Below are 25,006 nucleotides of genomic sequence, written 5' to 3'. Positions count from 1 at the left end.
ATATTTCTCTCTGCCATGCTTGCACTTGAGCTGTGGGCATTACTGGAGAAAAATCACACAGCTTCCCTGGTCAGTTTCTTGGTTTTAATTAACAGACTTTATTTTTCAGAACAGTTTTAGATTTTCAGGGAACTTGAGCAGATAGTACAGAGAGCTTTCCTATACCAACCCCCACTCCCCACAAAACACACACACAGACACAGACACACACATACACGCACACTCACACACACACAGTTTCCCCTATTGTCAGCATCTTATGTTAGACTGTACATTTGTCACAAGTAACTTTTCAATGCTTTCCCACAGCTCTGAGAATAAAATCCAGAGTCCTTATGATGGTGTACAAAGTTCTGCATAATCAGACCCAGCCCATTTCTCCAAATAATCTCCTCTTGCCCACTTTGCTCCAACCAGAGAGGCCTCCTCCCTCTTCCTCACACATAACAGAGCTTTTCCTGGATTTGAGCCTTTGTAAATTTATTCACTCTGCCTAGAATGCTTTTCCTCTCGTCTTCACTTAGCTCACTTACTCTCAACCTCTGGGTTGAACTCACATGTCACCTCCTTCGAGAGGACCTCCCAAACCACATATCCAAACCTCATAAAATTAACCTGTTTTTCACAGTTTACAATTATCCTCCTATTCCACAAGCCAAGAACCACATTTTCATTCTTTACCATTCTATCCCAAGGACTCAGCACAAGGCCCAGCACATACGTAGGAACTCAACAGACACTTGTTGATCAACTAAAGGATGGAAGGAAGGAAAACAGGGTGGAGGGAAGGAAGAAATGAAGATTCCATGTCTTCCGTCTTGCTTTTCCTTCCTCCAAAAAAAATGACATCACTTCTCTTCCTTGCTCCATCTGTTCCATTAGTCCACTGGGCTATCCTTGTACTAATAGCACAGTCTTAATTATTGCAGCTTTGAATATGTCTGTGTCTGGAAGTAAAGTCATCCACCTTGTTTTGTTCAAGAATATATTGGCCTGCACACTTTCATACTCACTTGAGAATCAGCTTGCCAAATGACATACCCACATACACACAAACCTGTTGTTTCTTTCCATTGGAATCACTGTAATCTAGAGGTCAATTTGGGAAGAAATATAACCTTCACATTATGTGGTCTTCTGATCTGTGAAGGTAGTATATTCTCCATTCATTTCAGCCTTTTAATAATGTTTTATAATTTTTCCATAGTTTTTATAATTTTCTCGTAAGGATTCTTGCATATCTATTTAAATGTCCTTTTCTAACTTTTTTTGGCTAGCATTTTTAGAGTTAATATTTTTGTATGCAGAAATGTCTGTTATTAGTTCTAATGATTTATTCATATAATGTTTTAAATTTTTGAACACAGTCATATCATGTGCAAATAATGAGTTTTGTTTCTTCTCTTCTAATCGTTATACCATTTGGTTCTTTTTACTACATTACTGTGCTAGTGAGGATATCCAGTACACCGTTGAAAAGAAGTATTAATAGTAAGCACCCTTACCATTTTCTTGGTGGCAAGGAGAATGCTTTCAAAATTTTCACCAAGCCTTACGGCAGGCTTTTTTAAAGAAAAAGACCTTTATCAAAAAAAAAAAAAAAAAGAAGAAGAAGAAGAAAGAAAGAAAGAAAGAAAACCTTTATCAGTTTAAGAAGTTCTCTTTTGTTAAGAATATTTATCATGAATGGTTATTTAATTTTATCAGACAATAGTTCTGCATGTATTAAGATAATGACATGATTTTCTCCTTTAATCTGTTAAAGTGGTGAATTATATTAATTGATTTTCAAATGTTAGATCAACTTTGCATTCCTGAGATAAATCAATCCAACTTGATTATGATGCATTTTTAAAACATTTGAAGCCTCAGTTTGCTAATAATTTGCTTAACATTTTTGCATCCATATTGATAAGTAATATTTGACCCATAATTTTCTTTACTTGCATTGTCCTTGCCAGGTTTTGAAATCAAGGTATCAAGGTTATGCTAATCTTTATAAGAAGAGTTGAGAGATATTCCTCTTTTTCTATTTATACCCTATCTTTAAGTAAAATTAGAATTATTTGCTCCTTTTAGGTTTGGTGAAATTCACTAGTAAAGCCATCTGCAGGTCAATGTTTTTTACTACTGATTTAATTTCCTTAATGGTTATAAAACTAGTCAGGTCTTCTATTTTTCAAATTGATGTTGGTAAGTTATATTTTTCTAAGAATTTTCCTTCTTATCTAAACTTTTAAGTTTATTGACATAAAGTTGTGCATACTATGCTTTTATCTTCTGAGAATCTATATCACCTATACTTATGTCACCTTTTTCCTCCTTATTAATAATGATTTGTGCTTTCTCTCATCATTTCTCATCCGTCTTGCCAAAGATCATTAACTTAATTAGTTTTTTCAAAGAACCAACTTTTAGCTGTCGATCTTCTCTATGTCATTGATGTTTTACTATTTTAATTAACCGTGCATCTTATCTTAATTACATCCTCCATTCTACATAGTTTGTTCTTTTTTTACTCCTTAAGATGGAATTTTCAGTCTATTTCATTTTCCAATATATTTATTTAAGACTTCAATTTCCTTCTAAGAACTACTTTAATGTGTAGAATTTCCTTATTTTTCTAAATATTTCCTTATTTAGACTTTTATTTATTCTTTGGCTCAAAGGTTAATTAGAAGCATGGTTTTTCATTTCAAAACATATGTGATATTTCTAGCTATCTTCACCCCATTGAGTTCTAGCTTAATTGTATTATAGTCAGAGAACATATGCTTTGAAATGTATTGATAGTTTTCTTTTGGCACCGTATATTGAAAAAGTTCCTATGTACTTGAAAAGAATGTATCTTCTGCAGTTGTAGGGTGCAATACTCTGTATATAACTAGTAGGTAGAGAAAGTTCATTTTATGGGACTTACATTCTATATCCTTGCTTATTATTGTCTGCCGCTTGTTCTAGCAATTACTGAGAGGATGATGTATAAAAATATCTCTTATTATGATTATAGTGTGGTCTGTTTCTCCTGTGGTTCTGTCTTGGGGCTGTATTATTAAATGCATATTTAATAATATTATGTATAAAATTATACATATTTTAAGTTGTTATAACTTCCTAGAAAAGTGAAATTTATAGCATTAAGATTGACCTTCTTTTTCTTTAGAAATGGTTTTTTTTGCCTGAAAAAGGTCTCTTTTGCCTGATATTCATGAAATAACCCTGCTTTCTTCTGGTTTAGAATTCACCGTATATATTTTTACTCATGAATTTACTTACAGTCGTGTATCCTTAGGGTTTTTGTATGTCTCTTGCAAATAACATACAATCAGATTTTGGATTCTTATTTATTTGTGACAATCCAATCTTTGTCTTTTAGCCAAAGCATTTAGTCTACTCATTTTATGGTGAATACTGATATGTTTGGATATGTGTCCCTCATTATATTTGAGGCTTTCTGTTTGTTTCACCTGTGCTCATTCTTGTGCTTGCTCTCTCTTGATTTATATTGGATTGTTTATTTTTTTCTTGTCTAATTTTCCCCCTTTACTAATTTGAAAACTAAATACTCTGTTTTTATTCTGTGAGTAATTACCTTAGAAATTACAGCATAAATAGTTAACTTAAAGTCAAAAGTTAGCTAAAATCTTTACCTTCCCGGACAACTTTTCATTTCAGTTATCCCTCCCCAACTTATTCTTGTGCTAAGTATTTTAATTTTATCTTGTTTTAAAACATTTTTTTACTAATCAATGATAAATAATGCTAGCTGTTGTACAAAAGAATCCCCCAAACTCAGTATCTTAACCCAATAAATGTTTATTTCTCACTCATATCATAGTCTGATGCAAGCCAGGAGCTCTAGGTGAGACTCCAAGAGGTGACTTTGCCACATCTGAAGAAGGCCTGTGTAGCCTTCACATTTTGCCTCCTCCTTGTGGAAAAATGCAAATCCAAGGTTTGTTTTAAAATTTTAACAGTCAAAGCCTTTTTCAGTTAGAGATGATGGTTTGTTTTACAATACAATTCCTTCAAAAAATTTAGATGGCTTCAGACCTCTCTTGTGCTACTCACGCAAAGTGTGTTCTTTAACAAAAGCTCTCAACTCTTTATTTCTTTGCTTTCCTTTCCCCTTGCCTTTCTTGCTTGAGAGAAATAGTGGCTGCACCATTACTATAATCTTGGCTAAGAGTTGCTTCATTTCATTGGAATATTTAACTGGTCTTCAATGCTCGAAGACTTAATCCCATCGCTTACTGTTCGGGATCTAGAAGCAGAACACTTGCCTAAATCTTCAAAGCTATAAATTTCTGGATTCTATTTCCTTTTATTTCTTACAAACCAGAAAAATCTTTCCTAGGCTTATCTATTTCTTGTACTCTTGACGAACATAAACTTACACACAATACTAAGGTTTTACAAACCCTTCCCCTAGGGCTGCTTGTTCCTAAGGCTCATGTTCTGCCCCAGAATCATTGCAAACAATACTTTTGCCACTGAATAACACATATCAGCACTTTACCTTAATCAGTTTCCTTGTTCACCACAGGATCACTAAGCTGCTGCCACACATTTGATGCCTTTGAGACGGCAATCCCCAATACCTCTTTGCAATACACCAATTTCTACATTACTCAAGAGAAACGAATGGCTGTTCCTTTAAAATCTTTAAAAGCTTTAAAATCTTCTCTTGCTCTTCAGTGCTCTGCAATTTCACTACAGTGTGTCTAGATGTCGATTCCTTCTTTTTTTTTTTTTTTTTTTTTTTAATAGTGCTTAGGACTCATTGACTTCTTAACTCTATAGATTTGTGATTTTCTTCAGTTCTGGAAAGTTTGCAGAAGTTACTGGGGCAAATATAGCCTTTACTCCATCCTATTTCTTCTCCTTCTGGACTTTGATTAGGTGTGTGTTAAACTCTCCCAGTCTGTCCTCTGTCTCTAACACCATTTTGATATTTTCCGTCTTATGTCTCTCTGGGCTGCATTCTGGATAATTTCTTCTGATATATCCTCAACCCACTATTTCTCTCCTAAACTGTGTCAAATCAGATGTGAAACTCCTCCATAAAGTTTTTAGTTTTAAGTATTTTATTTTTCTTTTCTAGAAGTTTCTTTTGTAAAACTTCTTATTGTTATTTATGGTTTATTATTCTCTATACATATCTTCAGGTTTTTATTTTCCTTCTGTAAGTATATGATCTCTAATTATACTCTTATCTCTGGCTAATAACTTTATTATCTGGAGACACTGGATAGCTGTTTCCACACGTATGGTTTCTCTTGGATTTCACTCACTCCTGGTGCCTCGTTCTTTCTGGTTTTGTCTTTCTGTCTGTTTGTTTTGTTTGGTGCAACTCTTAGGCACGTTTTGAGGGAATGCTTTGAGACCTAGGATGAAGGCAGGTTCCTCCAGAGAGTATTGGCATTTACTTCTGCAGGGCACTTTGTACGATTGTACTAAATTAAATTCTCAGCTTAAGATACCTACACAGTGTGAATTCCAGCTAAAATCCTGTGTGAGCACCGCTTGGTGGTTCCAGATCCTCAGCGTCAACTTTCTCCCGTTACCTGGTATCCAGCACAGAGACGTGCAAGCTTCCTTGCGTTCTCCTGGGCTTCTGCCTAGTTTCTCTTTACATGGAGGGTATAGCTCTTTGGGATCTAGTCTTAATATGGGGAGAAATTCCTGTTACACTCACTACCTTGGGCAAGCCCTGGACTGTCTCCTGCTCCCCGTACCTCATGAGACCATTAAAAACTACACTTAGAGTCATTCCATTTTGCAAATGTGTTCAGAGAAAAAGCTGGCTTCAGCAATCTATTTATCTCTCTGAATTCCCATATTTATTTAATTTTTGGCTGAAAAATTGCTTACTTTATTGGCAGGTCATCAGTGCACTTAAGATTTTATTACCCAGCATTTTTAGATGATGGAAAGGGGGCCCCAAAGGGGATCCAACATGCTCTGCCATGTTACCCCGTCTTCTGAAATTTTACAATGCACAGCCCATTTCGTCACCAAGTGGTGACCTCCCAGTAGAGGAAAGATATTAGACTTTCTTTTTATTCCATTCTAGAAGTAAAGCATTCTCACTGAAGTTGAAAATATAGTAAGGTTCAACTCTAAGATTAGAAATTGACTTCAAGGCAGTTTCTATCCAAATATATCCAGTTACCAACTTGGTTTATTTCCTTTCAGTCTTTTTTCCCACTAAATAGAAGTTTTTATATTAATTCTGAGATTCACTAGAGAAATAATTAGTTAAATGTGAAGGAATATTCAGCAACTGCTAAAAGTAATTATTTATAAATTATTATGTAACAACACGAAGACATTCTTTAGATGTAATGCTAAGCTGGGCAAAGACTACAGAAAGCAAGTGGCTGGGGGCAGAGGCAAAGGACCTGGGAGCATGAGTGCAGGTGGGGCCGCTCTCCTGGACACTCATTCTAGGCATCGGCAAGAGCCAGCTGAGTGCCAGCAGCGGGCACTGTGCAAATGTGTGTTGACTGACTAGCTAAGAGTAGGGTCCCCAAGCCCAGAAATCTCTGGAACAGCAAGTGGAGAGATCCTATTTTCTTGCCCTTTACAAAGACAAAAAAATAAAAAATAAATAGAAGATGACTCAATTCATATCCTATAATGAGAATTGTACACAACTTGCTTCCAGTTTAGTGTAAGCTTTGTTATGGACAACAAACTGCTGTCTAAGAAGGCTCTCTATTAAATAAGGAGACTCTAATATTAATTTATAAATTCCTCTCCCCCTCAACTAAGGAGCCAGTGGAAACCATCAGCCAGGTGTGATTAAGGCAAGGGGCAACGCCTACTGTTTGTGCTCAGATGCCAGAGAGCACGTTCATGTGCCCCTCACTGTCCCCAGTCGTGCCCCCAATCATGCCCCCAAGGCTTTGTGGTGCGGTGGGTGGCTGTCACCCCATGTCAGGCCCGATACCGGCCTCTGCTTCTGCTCTTGCTCAGAGTTCACTATGAAAATGGAGACTTATTAACTGTGTTGTTAAAGAAATTTTGCATCCCCCCAATACCCTCCACAAAAGAGGTCTAGTTTCTATGGGCAGTTTTTATTTGTGTTTATCAGCTGTTTCTGTGACCAATTCACAGGTGTTTTAAGCTCTGCTTTTGTATGAGGAGAGTAACTTGCAGATTAGGTCTTAGGTGAACATAGACCCCCCTGACCCCCATCACATAGAGCGGTGCATATGGTACTGACTGCATAGGAGGATTAAACCTCCCTTGGATTTGCTACTCACTGCTGGGTGGGTGATAAAACTGTTGCTGCACTGTTCTGTTCAACATGGCATCCCAGTACCTGAGCCAGACCACCTGGCTCTTAGCAGTTGCTCCAAAAAACACACTTCGGCTGATTGGACTGACAGTCAAGTCCAGATATTTCTTTCTAACAAATTAGAAAACCATACAAATATATTTTTAAGTGTTTATACGTTTTTATGCATGGAGCTTTTGCTCTCTTGTGGGACTTAGAATATTTGGGTTTACAATAAACTCCATTTAGTCTTTGTCTTGTCTCAGTAACTAAGCCATTAGTTCCATGAAGGAGCCCAGATACCTTTCTTCATACACCTCATAGGCTAGCACAGTGCCGTGCACCTGTGCGGCTGGCGTGCAATGAGGGGGTTAGGTTTGTTGCTCAGTTAAATAAATATGTGAATGCTGGGTCCATGAAATCATAGACACTTGCAATTTCAGAACAACAGAGGTTGTCCACTGCCCCAAGATGAGAAATGCCCTAAGAGGCGGCACACAAATACTTATCCAACGCAGTGGAACATGCCCTACCCAAAGGAGGCTAGCCAGCCTCTCTTCAGGTCCAAAGCGAGCTTATTCTCACTTATTTGTGAGTCCTATCATACCCCCTAGAATAGGCACATTCAGGAGGGATCAGGCCTGAGGCTATAGAACAGCATAAAGATGGCAAGACCACCACCCCAATATAAGACCCCTGACTTTGCCACAGTCAGTGGAGCACATTGATACTTAGGGACCACAGAAGGCTGAGCATAGTTTTTAGTAACTTACAGGAAAAAAGGGCTCTGAAAGCAACTTCCAGGGAATGCCCTGTCTTAACAGATGCTTTGTTTTTCCCAGACCTTTGGTTTCCAGCCAAGACTTCAGATTAAAGGTAGTGAGCCCAGCCTCCCGGACCTGACGCAGTTTCTGTTTCTCTGCAGCTGCGGGTCTTCAAGCTGGCCAAGTCCTGGCCAACCTTAAACACACTCATCAAGATCATCGGAAACTCAGTGGGGGCGCTGGGGAACCTCACCATCATCCTGGCCATCATTGTCTTTGTCTTCGCTCTGGTTGGCAAGCAGCTCCTAGGGGAAAACTACCGCACCAAGCGGGGGAAAATCTCCGCGCCCGATGAAGATTGGCCCCGCTGGCACATGTACGATTTCTTCCACTCCTTCCTGATCGTCTTCCGGATCCTCTGTGGAGAGTGGATTGAGAACATGTGGGCCTGCATGGAAGTCGGCGACAAATCCATCTGCCTCGTGCTTTTCTTGACAGTGATGGTGCTGGGAAACCTGGTGGTGAGTGGCGAGCCGCACTGGGGCCACTGTCTTGTGGGCATAGCCCAGGCTTCTGGGTTATCCTAAAAAGCTTTGCTGTTCCGCATTTTTATGCCCATATTGGACCTCCCTGGTTGAAGAGTTTTTGAGCTTTTCAAAGTCATGTGGGGCACATTATAAGAGGTGTGTCTTAGGAGGCAGCCTGGCTTGCAGGAATAAGCACATGCTACCGGAAAGACCTGGTATTGAATCTCAGCCCCGCCATTTACTAGATGGGTGACCCAGGGCACGAGACTTAATCTCCCCAAGCTCCGATTTCCCTAAAACAAAGAAAATCATGCTTACTCAATGGGTTTACTGAAGAATTAAATTACAGGAGATGACATATGCAAATTGCCTAGTGCAGTGTCTGGGCTGCAGCAGGAACTCAATAAATGGTAGTTGTTGTTAAAGGAAAAATTTCGTTCCTCACTCTAGAGGGGCTCAGATGATATTTTTCTTCAAGGGAGTGAGAGCTGACTGATTTCTCCAAGCTGTACAGTTGCAAGCTAGGAGCATGGGGGTGGCCACAATTAGACAAGACACAAGAGAGAACCTGGGTCATGGAGAACATCCACGGCCACAATGACAACAGCAACATCTACCCCCAGTTTGGGGGGATCCCCTCTGGAGACATGCCTACCAGTTAGCCCTAACACCCTTCTCTGCCCCAGCCTGGCCCTCCACCCTCAACTTTTCCCCACCCACTCTGGTCACAGGGGTCCTTGCCCTCCCTGCACTGGCTGGCTGTGTGGGAGAATGTGGTCTTCCAGAAGCCCCTGTCACACATCCCTGGAAGTCAACCAACTTGGGCTCCTTTCTCAGAATCATTTTACAGAGAGGAGAAAGCTAAACCAAGAGAAGTGATGAAACAACAAATCCAGACCCTTCAAAGTCTTTCCACCTTGGCCCCTGAGCTAGAGATGCCTTCTGCCTACATCTTCTGCCTGAGTGCAGGGCTGCCTGAAAGCCCTTCCTTCCAGGCTGGGCTCACCACCCCTGCAGAGCCACAGGTGCCCCTTGCTCTCAGACAGGACATTTGCCTCTGAGCACTTATTCTACATCCCTCGTATCATTCCGTCTTCACAGTCACTCTGAAAGGTAGAGAGTCCCTACTCCCTGCTCACAAGTGAAGAGTATGAAGCCGGAAGCAGCGAGGAGATGTGCCCAGGATTCTGGAGTCAGGAATAGAAGCTGGGACTTTGGCAGATGAGGGTGGTCCCAGGGCAGGCCCATGCCTGCTCCTCTCTGTTGTCCCTGAATGTCCTTTTCTCAGCAGTGTTACCCTCCACCCTGGTGGAGAATGTGCTTTCAAGCCTTGTCCCCATGAGGCAGGGCACTCCGGCACATCTTCAAGGCTCCCCTCTGCTGCTCTTGGAGTGTCCATTCCCGCAAGAGGGAAAGCAGTCCCGGTGGGCAGGGGAGGCCCAGGCTGTGGCTGTCCTGCCATCCAGCTGCTGACCTGGTGGGCCGAGGTGGGGCTCAGCTCATCGATTGATTGATCTTCCCCTCTGTTCCTTCTCTTCAGGTGCTTAACCTGTTCATCGCCCTGCTGTTGAACTCTTTCAGTGCCGACAACCTGGCAGCCCCAGAGGACGATGGGGAGGTGAACAACCTGCAGGTGGCCCTGACACGGATCCGGGTGTTTGGCCTTCGCACCAGGCAGGCCTTTTGCAGCTTCTTCAGTAGGCCCTGCTTGCTCCCCCGGCCCAAGGTAGAGCCCGAGCTGGTGGTGAAGCTTCCCCTCTCCATCACCAAAGCTGAGAACCACATTGCTGCCAATGCCCTCCTGGGGAGCTTGGGAGGGCTCCCGGCACCCAGAGGCCCCAGGGATGAGTACAGTGACTTCATCACCAACCCTAATGTGCGGGTCTCTGTGCCCATTGCTGAGGGTGAATCTGATCTTGATGACTTGGAGGATGATGGTGAGGAGGATGCTTGGAGCTCCCAGCAGGAGGTGATCCCCAAAGGGCAGGTAAGAGTTCTCCCATTGGGAGAGCCACAGGAAGTGGGAAGGGGCCCCAGGGCTGGAGTGGCCCAGGGAGGAAGGGAAATTATGATAAAGAGGTTTCCCAACTTCAGGGCTGGCACAGCCTGGAAGAGCCCCTGGCAAGTCAGGCATAGCCGTCCTTGACATAAAGACGCCTAGACTGTGCCAGACTCTCCAGAGGAGGAAGCATTTGAGCAGGGCCTGGAAGAAAGGTCAGAATTCCCCACACAGGCAACAGGGCAGGGAGGGAGGGGCAGCAGGAGCCCCAGGCCACTCTGAGGCCCTTGGGAATCATCTTTCACACACCTGCCCCATTCGCGCTGCCCAACTCAGGCTCTGTGTGTGAGGTGCTAACGAGATTCCTCTAAGAACAGGATGTTGTCCAAGAGCAAGTCTCATCTAATGTTCATCAGCACCCTAAGAAGTCCCGATTATTACATGACTCATTTAGCCAGCTTTTCCCAATGAGTTTTGTTATAGGAAAATGACACTTATTCCTTTTGACACCAACAAATTTAAAGCACATTTAAGTCTATTGACAATACATGTTTTTAAATATTTTGCACTGTTCCTTACTATTGTAAGCTGATATGTTAACCCCCAACCCTCATTAACCTTTTGTCAGTGGCTCAGGGCATGCACTTCCGCACAATGTGGGAAGGCAGCCGTCCCTGTGGGGCCTCAGGGACATGCAGAGCTGCTGTCCAGGCCACTAAGTGGCCTCGGAAAGCTGTGCTTTGAGTCTGTAGCTCGTCCATAGCCTTCTTCCCTGCAGCTGTCACTTGTGTTCCAGCAGCTGCTGTTATCAACTGCCATATTTTACATGCCTTTGTCTGGGTGACAGCCGAGGGCAGGGCATCACCAACCCAGAGTAAAGGACATGAACTCTGTGACGGCTGTCTGCCACTCAGAAGCATTTTCAGTTACTTTGGGGTTCTTGAGGGGGCTCCAGATGGCCAAGTTCAGTACTAATGTGACCTCTTGACATGTAATAGTGGTCATAGCTAACATCTGTTGAGCCATGCACTTCATGCAGAGTGTTTTACAAGAACTAACATATTTAGTCATCAAAATAACTGAATGAGGTAGATCCTGCCTTCTCAATTTTGCAGATTGGGAAAATGAAAATCAGAGAGGTTAAATAATTTGTCTAAGGTCACACACCTTGTGAGTAATGGAGCCAAAAGTTAAACACAGATCTATCTGGCTAGAGCCTTTGTGCTCACTTCACACAAGTGCATGTATGCGTGTATATTAGTTGCATGTGTATTCGTTGCGTATATGAGGTCCTTGGCTCTGGCAGTCTGTGATGTGCAAGATCCCTTTAAATTTAGAACTGGTCATCTAAGGCTGGGGCCAGGTGGCCAGGTGGGACACTCTCACACTAGCAGGAACAGCTGCAGAAAGTCGAGAGGTGTGAGCACCACCTGCCACCCAGGAGCCCAGGCTCTGGAATGTCATCCGAGGACCTGAATCCATACCTGGGTGAGAAGTGGAAAGAGGAGGATGTTCCCCAGGCCCCTGCAGAGGTAGGTATGTGAGCTTCCTGGAGAGGTTGAACAGCCAGCCAGACACTGACCAGCGGGTGGGGAGGTGCTGGAGGGTGGGCGTAGCGGTGGGGTAATTCAGACTGCCTCAGACATACAATCTCATCTCTCATCCTGGGAATTGTTTAAGTCCCTCCCAACCTCTGGCTAATCAGGACGATTTTAGCTTTCATCATGCCATCACCACGATCTCACTCCAGGCTGGTGATAGGGCTGGGAAGAAAGAGTGAGGCTCCACAAGCCATGGGACCTAGGACCAGTTCCTCAACATCTCTGAGCCTCCGTTTCTTCGCCTACCAAACTGAATGGTAATGCCTATTTGGTACGATCATTTTGAGGATAAATGAAATGCTGCTTGTCAAATATTTAGCTCCTACCCAAAATGAAGTAAGTGCCCAGAAAATGACAGCCAAGAAAAAAGGAAACAAAAGACAATACACAAAGAATGTCAAAAATCTTTTAGAGCCAGCAGATAAAAGTTGGAGGTGTTGGCACATGAGGGAGTCTTCCCTTGTGACTCTCCTTCGCTTTCTTTTGTCCACATCATTTTCTCTAGCCAAAAACAGGCTGGGGCTGGGGACAGGCTGTCTATAGGTGAGTGGTGAACTGACAGCTTTACAGAGACTGAGCAGGAAGATTTGGGGTTTAGGATCATCTTGTAAGAGGTAAAAATACACTTTGCGGTTTTGCTTACAAATCTTTGAAGAAAACAAGTTATAGGGAAAGAGGTGTCTATTAAGGTTTAGTATCTTTAATATCGCTGTCTTAAATTCAAGAATTTAATTTGACACCTAGCGGCTGAGTGCTGACTGTGTGACAGGCACTGGACTTGGCAAAGATAAGGAAGCCGTAATTCATCCCCAAACTTATCAAGCTCTTCAGCCTGAGGAATGTCAGCTACTGGCTGCGTGACCAGGCAAAGCTGACCACAGCGGGGTAGGATAAGAGGGTGGACTGAGACGGGATTTGGGGCTGAGGGGTGGACACAAACCACTTGGCTGCCACTGAGTGAGGGTTGTCCCGTTCTGCACGTGGATGCCATGTTTCCTTCTATGAGTTCTAAGAACTCCCTGGCTAGTTTTCCCTACTCAATGTTTTCAGTACACAACTTCTGGGTGTTGGCTTTGGTTTTGTTTTTGTTTTCTTGTCCATGACCCTGGCTAAGCAGGGAGGGACCTGAGAGCGACAGATGGGGACCCGCCCCACCATTTGGGTCCATTAGCCAAGCTATCAGGTTTACTAATATGAGAGCAGCTTCAACTCCTAATTGAATTCATCTGGAGACATTATAGGGCTGGAGCTGCCAGGAGGGCAGCAGGCCCCTGCAGCATTGCTCCGTGATTAAATATTCAAGCACAGAGAATGCTGAGAGTCGTTATGGGTGTAATTACGGTGTCTCGGGCCATCGCCAGCTCTCCATCAGGGGCCTGGGGGTTTACAGCCTCTCACAGCTAAGTCTCTGGGGCTCCAGGGAGAGCATCAGTGTTCCCGGCCTCAGCTGGCGAGTCACCAGACATGGGGCCAGCGGTGGGCCCAGGCCACGAGGGGCTTCCCCTGCACCTCGGGACTCTTGGCCAGCCAGACCTGCAGTGACCGTGTGCAGATTCCCCGGGCCCCTCGGAGAGCTGAGTTCACTGCCCTGGGCTTCTGCCCTGCAGGGAGTGGACGACACAAGCTCCTCGGAGGGCAGCACGGTGGACTGCCCGGACCCTGAGGAGATCCTGAGGAAGATCCCTGAGCTGGCAGATGAACTTGAAGAACCAGATGACTGCTTCACAGAAGGTAAAGGGGCAGCCGCCGGCCTCCTCACACTGACGTTAATAAGGACCAGAATCCAATTCAGCAAACATGCACCTGTGCACCTCTGTGTCCAGGGCCCTGTTCTGGGGTCCACAGGGACGGACAAGCAGGGCCCCTCACTGCCTCAGTCTCAGGCTGGAGGGTGCCAGCATCAGATGCAGGTGCCACAACTGGCAGCAACCTGGCTGCAGTGTCCGCATCTCATGCCGTGGCAGACATGGCAGGAAGGTGCTGTGCCTTCCTCATCACCCTGAGTTACAACCAGGCCTCTTGAGGTTGGACAGAGAGAAGGTAGTCACCACCATACACACCACCAAAAACTCTTGATCTGGACCATCAATGACCCAGAGGAGGGTCATGGCGTGTCTGTTTCCCTCATCTTTTGTGTAACTCTTAAAGGCAGAATCTGTATCTTATTATTCTTTTTTCCTCAACGTTTAGAACAGCGAGGCACATTACATTCTCCATAAACATTTGTGCAGTGAATGAACAAGTAGTTCATACTATGAGGGTAATTGTGGCCTCGATAATTTTTTTAAATAGAAATTTTTTAAAAAACCACTTCATTGAGTTTCTTTTTTCTTTTTTTTTTTTTTGAGACAGAATCTCACTCTGTTGCCCGGGCTAGAGTGAGTGCCGTGGCGTCAGCCTAGCTCACAGCAACCTCAAACTCTTGGGCTTAAGCAATCCTCCTGCCTCAGCCTCCCGAGTAGCTGGGACTACAGGCATATGCCACCATGCCCGGCTAATTTTTTGTATATATATTTTAGTTGTCCATATAATTTCTTTCTATTTTTAGTAGAGACGGGGTCTCGCTCTTGCTCAGGCTGGTCTCGAACTCCTGACCTCGAGCAATCCACCTGCCTCGGCCTCCCAGAGTGCTAGGATTACAGGTGTGAGCCACCGCGCCCGGCCGAGTTTCTAGTTTTCACTTGACCCTGGGCTGGACTGGGCTGGGCTGGACTCAGGCCCCATCCCAGCCGTGTGGTAGCCCCTCGATTCAGCTTGGGCTCAAAGCTCAGTCCCTCGGACACCACCAGGCCCATGCCCCGTGGCTTGTCAGTCTTCCAGGTATAGGTGGGCATGAGGACAGGGACCACTGCTATCTACGAGGAGGATGGTTGGGGAGGACCCAGAGTGGGTCAGACCAATGACAGGGAGGAACCTGAAGAGCTGGATTGAGGGACCACCTGGAAGACATCCCTTTTCCTTAATACTCCAGGAAAGAAATCTTTCCCAAAGGGGTAGCGAGGGTTTCCCAACAGAGCAGTTTCTCTGCAGGGCTCAGGCAGAAATGATCCCCTTTTCCCAATGGGCCCTCACTCACCATCAGCCACCTCTCCCCACAGGATGCATTCGCCACTGTCCCTGCTGTAAAGTGAACACCACCAAGCTTCCATGGGCCACGGGCTGGCAGGTGCGCAAGACCTGCTACCGCATCGTGGAGCACAGCTGGTTCGAGAGCTTCATCATCTTCATGATCCTGCTCAGCAGTGGCTCTCTGGTAAGGGGAGGTGCAGCCCCTGCCCTGAAGCCCCCCAGATGGGATCTCCCATAATCCAAAGGCCCTGGAGCTGCATCAGCGGGTTCTCCTGACTCCTGGGCTGAAAGTCCCCAGCTTGTGGCTAGCGGGAGAGCTGCAGCCCAGCATAAGGGCCCCTCTCAGCAGCAGGGCATGCCAACGTGCCCACGTCGCAGCCTGCTAAACCTGGCTGTAAGCATTTGAGTGACTGAGTGTGTACATCGCACTTTAGGGGTGGGGAAACTGAGCCTCAGAGGGTTCAAAGGACTTTTCCAAGGCCACTCAATTTGTCAGTGACAAAAGCTAACTTTGCCCTCATTTGATCTCAAAGCCCCTGTCTTTCCACCGTCTAAAATGCACCGACCTTCCCTAAAGTCCTCTACAAAGGGGACAAGCCTTCTTTGTCTTATCAAACCACATGCAAATCCTCTTACTCCTTCAAAGCTCACAGAAGGTCATTATAATGGCACTTCTTAAATTTTAATCCCTTGGGGAGCTTGTTAAAATGCAGGTTCTGATGGAGTGGCTCCGTAGTGGGGCCTGAGAACTTGCATTTCCCACCTGCTCCCAGGTGATGCTGGCGCTGCCGTCCATGAACCACACTTTGAACAACAAGGTCTCATGGCAAGATTCAGAGTTAGGAGACACTCTCTAAGCCTCTGGCCAAATGCCAGGCGCTGTAGGACAGAGAAGGAAGGTTCTCTCTATACAGTGGCTTGGGCTCGTTTCACAGTCCCTACCACTCATCCCCATAGATCAAGGTCGGCGTAGACACAGAAAGGGACCTATCATCCCTGCTTGTCCGCATTTTGTAGATGAGGCGGTTGGAGCCTGGTGCCCCAGCTAGTTAGGACTAGAGCCCTCTGCTCTCCTGACTCACAGTTCCCAGGGGTTTCATTTGTTTTGCCCCTTGTGTGGCATTTACTCCCTGAAAACAATCTACTATCAGGGTACCCACTTAAATGCCAGATTGCCCAGGAGGGGCGCCACAACTGCTCAGTTGCAGCCTCAGCCTTAGGGAGGAGCACAGGTGAAAGACAAGGGTGGAATGACACAAAGCCAGGCGAGAAGAGGGCAGGGCCTGGTTTGCCATCTCAGGTGCAGGAGGGCAGGTATGGCAGCCTCTGAAGATGTCACCTGGACTGTAGCACATGCAGGGGCCAAATTGTAGGGGCAAGGGGAGGCTGAGCAGTGCTTTCTCCACGCCTACCCCCCTCCTTCCTGTCCTTCTGAGTAAAAACAGTATGCTCATGTCTGCTGACCAGATGCTTTGCGTGTTAACTCATTGGCTCACGGGCCTTCTCTCCTGGTTCCTCTTCTCTGCTCTCCCTCCCTTCTCTCTCTATTCCCCTTCTCACACCCCTGCTGCTGCCCCTCCCTCCCCAGGGCAGCTCAGACCTGCAGCAGCTGCTCCAGCTCCAGCCCATCCCAGCCCCCCAGCCGCTCTCCCCATCACTCCCACCTCTGTCCCCACGGACTGAACAGGCTGGCACCAGATTTAGTCTTCTTTATGCTTTTACTTTGAGTACTTTTTAAAAATAACATGACAAAGTGCAAAAAAAAAAAAAAATACTTGGCAATTATAGAAAAAGGTAAAGAAAAAAATACCCATTCTATCACTCAAAGAGAAGCTCACTTTGAAAAGATTTTGGTATACCTCCTTCCCATCCTTCTATGCACAGAGTATGTAAATATTACAAAAATAAAGCCATATTTATGTATTCTGTAATTTCTCAGTAAATATTTTCATGCTATCTGATTTAATGGCTACAATATATTCCATTATAGGAATGTGCCATAATTTATTCAACCAATCCCTAGGTTTGCTTCTAATATGCACTGGACAGCCCTGTGTATACTCCCTCAGAGATGCTGGACAGATTCCTGTCCGAGTGCTGTACACAGAACTGGAAGATAAGAAAATATGTGGGTCCAGAGGAAATCCAGCCATCACTGATCCCACGGACAGCCCTGACACAAAGGGCACCACAGAGTTGTCCCACCTTGAGGCTAAAAGGACCCTTAAAAACTTTCATGTCAGTGTCACCGGCTGAGGGCTGCCCAGGGAAGGACATAACCTGCCAAGTGTCTCCTAAGGTGGACACAGTTCCCTTCAGCCCAAGGAAGCCTCAGGAAAAGGGGACATCTGCATCCATGAGCTGTTAGCAGCCAACACTCCCAGCAGCTGGGGGATGAGAGCACTGGCCCCTAACGGGGACCTGGGTGGGCACCAACAGCGTCCAGTGTCCTTAGGATAAGTGCTTGAAGGCAGAATTTCTGAGTTTCAGAAATCTTTGAGTTATATCACCAATTTGACCTCCCACAAGCCTGGCCTGGTCTTCACTCCTTCTGGTCACTTAGGAGTGGCAGCTGCCCACCAACACTGGGCTTCCCCATCCTTTTTCATCTTCACCACCCTGATAAAAGAAAAATAGCATCTTCCTTTAATTTGAATTTTTTTGATTACCAGTGAAATGGAACATTTTTCAGAGGTTTGTTGGTGATTCTTTCTTTCATTTGTGTGAACTGCCTGTGAACATCTTTTGATGCTTTTATTTTTAAACCGAGTCACTGTTAGCATCCCTTTGGTTTACTTCCAAAATTTAATGCGAGAAGGTTTCCTTTCTCACTTGCACTCAGTAATCCTGCAAGGTGTCAGCAGGGCTGCACTTCCCACTTGGCCCTGAGGAAGTCGTGCTTGTATCTCACTATCCCACTCACCTCCCCAGAGCAGAGGAAACAAAATGCTGCAGGCAAGCTGGCTACCGAAGCCGCTCGCAAGGGCTGCCGGCAGGGCTGGCTGGGCCCTTTGCTGTTGGTCTGGGCTCCAGTGCTGCGCATCTGGGCAGCCTGCCATTCTGCTCCTTTCTTCCAGGCCTTTGAAGACTATTACCTGGACGAGAAGCCCAGGGTGAAAGCGTTGCTGGAGTATACCGACAGGGTGTTCACCTTTATCTTTGTGTTTGAGATGCTGCTCAAGTGGGTGGCCTATGGCTTCAAAAAATACTTCACCAATGCCTGGTGCTGGCTGGACTTCCTCATTGTGAACGTGAGTGGCTCAGTGGGCACACGTGGGTTTGGGGTCCTCACTTCTGACGAATGGCCACAGCCAGTGCAAAGGAAGCTCAGAGATCTGGCCCCCAAGGGCTACTCCAGAGAAAAGCTTTGAGCACTCAGCAAGGAGTCTGAGAGTAGCCCTGAACACCTGTGAGTAGAAAGGTCCAGGCAGAACATGATTCTGATACAATGGTGACCCTCAGGTCAGTCCCCTGCTCTTAGGCCTCCATCCAGAAAGACCACTGCAGTCCTCTGCATGTTTACATCCAAGGCGAGGTGACATATGAGGCTCTTGGGGGTCTCATGGCTTTGCTTTCGAAGACAGGGCTTCTGGACCCAGGGGAGCCATGGCCGGTGAGCACAGAGAATCGGCCCATCTGCTGACTCCACAGTCCTTGGTCTCTGTACTTCAGAATCACCTGAAGAGCTCTGAAAAATACAATGAACAAACAGCACTATCTCAGAGATTCTGATCTGATTGGTCTCGGGTGGGGCTAGGCATTTCCAATGTGCGGCCGCCTTGGCTGAGAACCACTGAGTTTGTACCACTGGCTCCTCCCCAGTGGCACTGACAGGACCAGAGGGTCCCTCTGAAGGGAGAATGAGCTGGAGCTCATGTGTTCAGACTCACAGTAACCTGTGGACATTAACCCTTAGACATGTGATTCCTTGGAGTCATTTCTCCCTTATCTTAACCACCACATTGCTATATCTCTGTGTAGGCCTCTGTCCTCTTGGCTTTGCAACATGGCTACCTGGTTATTTGTTCACTGCAGTGTAGCAGAGGCTTCCTGCAAACAGGGCGAGGCCTGTGCTGTGTTTGTCTCTGCCTCCCCCACTCCAGCAGCCACCAGCACCAAGGTCTGCACATCAGAGGTGTCAGGAAATGTGTCTGTATTTGGTGCTGGCCTCCTGAAGCTGGATGGAGTCCAGTACAGAACATTCTGTCCAGCCTCCCATGTTGGCAAGTCCTCCACAGCAGGCCTGTGCATTCAATTCTCTCCTTTCCTAATGCCAGTGCACTAGCAGCATCAGGCCACTGTACCAGAGGGATTAGCTGTGAGGCCTGAAATCTGAGTCACAGGTGATAATTTTGTGCATATAAAATAATTATTTATAAATGATGGGAAAATGTTTTCTTCTGGCTCCCCACCCCTGGTAGGGGCACAGTCACTCCTGCCTATGTAAGTCTCACTAGTTTCCGTCCTCATCACCTTAAATGGTTACCTGCTCATTCCATCCATCCTCCTGATGATTATTCCTTCCAACCATTTGTCCTTCCTTCCATATATCCTTACTACCATCTGGCCAACATTCACTCTTCCTTTTTTCTTCCTCACAAATATCGATCCATCTTTCCTTCTTCCATCTGTCCTTCTCCACTTCCATTCTTCAATCTGTCCATTTCCATTCTTCTTTCCATCTTCCCTTCCACCCAACCATTCATGCTAACCTTCCTTCCATCCATTCATTCATTGGTCCTTAACGTTTATATCTTTCTATCTTTCGATTCATGCTTCTATCCAACTATTCAATCATCTAACCTTCTGTCCCTCCTTTATGCATCTTCTATCTAGGAATCCTTCTATTTATTCATCCTTCCATCCATCCATTCTTCCATCTTTCCATTCTTTAACCCATTCATCTATCCTTCCTTTTCTCTACTTATCTGTTCATTCATCGCTTTCACTTCTATTCATCCATCCATTCATTTAATCAACCTTCCAATAATCTACTAATTTCTTCCATTCCTCCCTTCTATCCAACTCTTCATCTTTTTGTCAGTCATTTTACCCAGTCATCATCCTTCCTCCATCCATCCATCTCATCCATCCATCCACTATTCCATACTTCCATACTTTTTCCTTTCTCTTTGATTTCCTTCTTTCATCCTTCTGTTCACCTATCTTCCTGTCCATATTTATTTGTCTCTGTGATCCTTTATTTTTTATTTTTTAAATAAGTTTTATTGTGTATATTTAAAGTATATAACATGATGTGATATGCATATTATGTATTAATATATATTTATATATATATATAAGTGGTTACCATGGTGGAACATATTAGCATATCCATCATCTCACATAGTTACCCACTTTTCTTCTTGTGGCAAGAGCAGCTATAATTATTCACTTAGTAAAAAATCCTGACTACAATATACTATTATTAACTATAGTCCTCGTGTTGTATGTTAGATCTGTCCTATCCATCTTTGTATCCTTTAATCCATCCTTCTATTCAATCATCCTTCAACTTTCCATCCAGTTGTTTTTCCTTCTTTTTTTCCTTCCTTCTGTCTATCCCAACATGCTTCTATCTTTTCTTCCATTTATCAAATATCTATTTATAACTACTGAATATAGGATTATCTTATGAAGTGTTCTAAAAGAGACAAAAGCACGAAATAAATGCTCCCTATCTCCAGGTGTTTACACTTTAGTCTTCCTGCAGACACAACACAGACAGGAAAATATGTGCATTGTAAGGAGGGATGTGGTGAGCACTGTTGGGGACAATTAGTGCCTTGGGGGACACAGAGACATGAGCCTTCCTCCACTCATGAGGTGGGCTTGTTGAGAAGGCTTCACGTGGGAGGTGGCATTAGATGCAAAACGTATAAATGAGGAGAAGCAAAGAGGTGCAAAAAGAACTGGGGAAGGCTAATCTTGGCTAAAGGATGATCCTGAGCGAAGGCAATGATGCAAGTGTGTCCAGGGAACAGTTTGACTTGGTAGAATTTATGGGTAAAATATAACTGGAAAACTGGATTGTAATCATATAATACAGGCTAAGGAGGGTGGAGCCTACCCTGAGGGTCTGAGGGTGGTAAAGTACCAGTGAAGGTTGGGAGTAAGAGAGAGAGATATGATCATAATTAGATTTGCAGTGGAGATTGGATGAATGGACACAATACCGGGGCCTGGAAACCAGTTGGGTGGCGAGTGCCCTGAGCTATGGGAGTGGAGCTGGACCTGGGTGGGTGGGCTTTGCTGGAGAGGTGCCAGCCCCTATCTGCCCCAGCTGCAGATTTCACACATGAGGCAGGCTTCTGTGGGGCTTAGCAAAAGACTGAATAGGGTCCAGCATAGAACTGGCCATGAACCTCCTTCTCTCAGCCAGCCAGGAAGCTGGGCACCACCTGCTGGTGTCTGGAGCCTTGCATGAATGAAGGGGAAGGGGGTCTCTCCCATTCCAATTATTTGTGCTGGTGGAATATGCCACCCATTCAGAGAATGGGCTTTGTTTGAGGCTCTTGAACCCAAGTGGAAAGCCCTCCCATTCTGAAGTTCCTGTGCACATCCCACCTAGCTGCCAGGAGAAGCTGGCCTGAATTCAGCCCACCATCCATGGTGCAGCTAGGGCCTCACAAGACTGCAGCATACCCTTCATGAGGCTCAAGCGTATACACATGGTGTCTTCCTGGCACCTTCAAAGTTCCTTGAAGGGGTGACCATTTTTCCACATTAGTTTGCAGTTCTTGGTCCACAACTTAAAGAAAACTGACAGACCAACAGGGGCTCATAACTCAGTCATTTTGTCTCAGATATCTATTGAAGCCAGATCTCATGGACCCATGCCAGTCACTCTTACTGAAGAACTGAAGAGCTCTGAGAACTCTGGAATTCTTAGTCTGACTTCCTCATTTTACAAGGGGTGGAAGTATCCTAAGCCTGCAGGGCATTGACCCATGGTCACAGAAAAATCAAGGATCAAGTGGGAATTAGACCCCACCCAGACCAAGATTCTTTCCACCCCACCTTTCTGAGCAAATATAATTGAGACTAACTTTACATCCCTCACAATAGCCCCCATGAAGGGACCTCATCTCTCCAAGTATCTGAAAGTCAATCAAAGTTTCAAAGTTGGTGGGACCTGGCTGGTTCCCTGAGAGGGAAAGGAAGGTTGATCTGATAGACCGGGAGCTTGGCCACCTACATAGTGACGTGGGAATAGTGACATGGGAGACTGAGTTTTTCTTGTCCAGTGTTCAAATGACAGATGAATGAAATATTTAATAAAAGAGGGACTGAACTCTTTCTAGACCTCTCACTGCTATTTGTAATAAGGCGGGAGCTAGGACGAAGGCTTAGACGAGTAGGGGTGGGAGGCTGGGCAGAGACTTCCTGTCTCCTTCCACCACAACTGCCTTTCTGGACTCCTAGTGTGATTTGTTTGCTCTCTCTCCTACTCTCAGATCTCACTGACAAGCCTCACAGCAAAGATCCTGGACTATTCTGAGATAGCTCCCATCAAAGCCCTTCGGACTCTCCGTGCCTTGAGGCCGCTGCGGGCTCTGTCTCGATTTGAAGGCATGAGGGTAAGACCAATCTGAAAACTTCTCTGATCTGCAGCATTTGGTAATCCTTGCCCACTTAACACCCTCTGTACCACCAACCACGAGCTCCAGGCCACACCTCCAAAGGTCAGTTGTGAGTCTTCACTTCCTGCTCTGACTTCGGTGGTGCTGCACGTCCTAACTCTCCTAGTTCTCCTTTAAGTCTCTTTGTGAGCCCCTCTTTCCTTGTCACCCATAAATAGCACAGCCACCAGGACCCAGACCTCACTTTTGCTCTTAGTGAAGTGATTCCAATTCATGGTTCCACAAGCATCTATTATCTCAATCTCCCAATTCTGCCTCTTATTCTTATTCCCAGCATCTCCAGAACATACCAAGTACTCTGTCTCTCCATGACAAATGAGTCTTTCCTCTAACACTCCATTGAAGTGCAGTGACATCATCAGCTCAGCACCTCAGCCACTGCCCATTGGAATGCATTTTCTCTCCAACCTGTCTCAGTCATCAGATCCTGTGGATTTCTCCCTTCCATCCACATTTCCTCATCCATCCCTATCAGCCTCCACTTTGCTCTCATGCCCTCCCTCAGGATGAATGCCCACAGCCTGAGCCTTGTCAGGGGACAGGTGATTGTCTCTGTCCCTTCCTCATGATCACAAAAGCCTCCCAGAGCAGAAAGTGAGGTTTTGCTTTGTTCCACCATCATTGGTTCAAAGCAAGTCCACTTCATAAGCAAAAGTGGACTTTTGAAATTAACTTGTACCTTTACAAACAGGTACCTTTATTAACTAGGAGCTTAAGATTGAAATAGTTTAAACTTAATTTTATTTTATATCCGGGTCCTTGTTTGCAGACTTACAAATGAGCAAGTTTGTGAATATGGATTTAGGTTTTCAGTAATTCTTGATCAAAGTACTCTTTAAACTGTATTTTGTGTGTTGTATTTAAGGAGAATAAAGCAAGGTTCTAGAAGTCTGTATGTATAAGTACAACACACATATTCACACCCCTAAATGAGTATGTTTGTGCTTATAAACTCATATAGCTCCTCAATGCTGAGGAAAGACACTAAAACCTGCCCTGAATAAGGTTTAGGGAAGAAGCTTTAAACCCATCTTCAGCTGCCCAGTGTCTCTCAGTCTTCTGAGGCTGAATTATTGCACTAATTAAACCACTTTTCTTCTTGCATCCAAAGGCCACTGGCTCATGAAGCAGCCTGAGTGAGTGTACAAATGGGACCCAGCAGGGAGGACTAGGACATTTTGAGGGTTCCAGGTCCTTTTCTCTTTCCCACCAGGTGGTAGTGGATGCGCTGGTGGGTGCCATCCCATCCATCATGAATGTCCTCCTTGTCTGCCTCATCTTCTGGCTCATCTTCAGCATCATGGGCGTGAACCTCTTCGCAGGGAAGTTTGGGAGGTGCATCAACACCACGAAGGAAGACTTTTCTCTTGTGCCTTTGTCAATTGTGAATAACAAGTCTGATTGTGTGATTCAAAACTACACCAGCAACTTCTTCTGGGTCAATGTGAAAGTCAACTTTGATAATGTTGCAATGGGTTACCTTGCACTTCTTCAGGTGGTGAGTCAACCGTGACATCAACCATGTCTAGTCCTTTGGCTACTCAATAAAATGGAGAGTCTGGGATCTCCCAGAAGATGCTATATAGAGACTTAGCAAAGAGTAGCACTCAGTGAGAACTGAGGTCATTCCCTGTTGTTGCAGACTACACCACGAGGCTAGAGGGCCTTATTAAATGAGTGTGATCTCACAGTGGTGCAGTTAGACAAGTGTGGGCTCATAGAACAGAATAAAGGGATGGGGTTGCCATGGGATTTCATCAGGTGATGACATAGAACATACTACCTGTACAAAATAGGCATGGCGTAGCCACATGTTCAGTCTTCTACTTCATATAATTTCCTAGATGATAATTAATTATGTCAAATTAGGTCTGTTGTAATGATAGATAATGTCAGTCAAACATATTCACATTTGCTTTCACCATTCATTCATTCATCGCTTGCCTTCATCCATTTGTTCATTCAGCCCTCTATTCATTCAATTGTTGATACAATTACTTATACATTTTCCATGCAGTTACCCAGGAGTTCCTGCATTCTATCATGTGTTCATGCATTCATTCAACAAACAATCTCTGAGGAGTTATGGTGTGCCACACACTGTGCTCAGCCCTGGGA

At 45.0% G+C, this 25,006-nt stretch overlaps 1 protein-coding gene across 4 annotated transcripts in view; it reads left to right on the top strand.

Moving 5' to 3' along the window:
• SCN10A (sodium voltage-gated channel alpha subunit 10) overlaps nucleotides 1-25,006 on the top strand; it is an 85,300-nt gene that overhangs the window by 48,413 nt on the left and 11,881 nt on the right. For 2 of the 4 annotated variants that reach the window (XM_069473458.1, XM_069473456.1), the window contains 8 exons: nucleotides 8,211-8,570; nucleotides 10,117-10,563; nucleotides 11,967-12,107; nucleotides 13,784-13,907; nucleotides 15,275-15,429; nucleotides 18,323-18,496; nucleotides 22,703-22,825; nucleotides 24,102-24,386. In XM_069473458.1, the coding sequence (XP_069329559.1) occupies nucleotides 8,211-8,570; nucleotides 10,117-10,563; nucleotides 11,967-12,107; nucleotides 13,784-13,907; nucleotides 15,275-15,429; nucleotides 18,323-18,496; nucleotides 22,703-22,825; nucleotides 24,102-24,386 (1,809 nt within the window). The remainder of the gene's footprint in view (nucleotides 1-8,210; nucleotides 8,571-10,116; nucleotides 10,564-11,966; nucleotides 12,108-13,783; nucleotides 13,908-15,274; nucleotides 15,430-18,322; nucleotides 18,497-22,702; nucleotides 22,826-24,101; nucleotides 24,387-25,006) is intronic. The other 2 variants (XM_069473457.1, XM_069473455.1) reach the window with 1 other exon arrangement.

This window comes from Eulemur rufifrons, chromosome 7, assembly GCF_041146395.1.
Source record: "Eulemur rufifrons isolate Redbay chromosome 7, OSU_ERuf_1, whole genome shotgun sequence".
NCBI classification, from domain to species: domain Eukaryota; kingdom Metazoa; phylum Chordata; class Mammalia; order Primates; family Lemuridae; genus Eulemur; species Eulemur rufifrons.
Note: the sequence above shows the minus strand (reverse complement) of the source record. Positions and strands in the feature narration are given on the sequence as shown.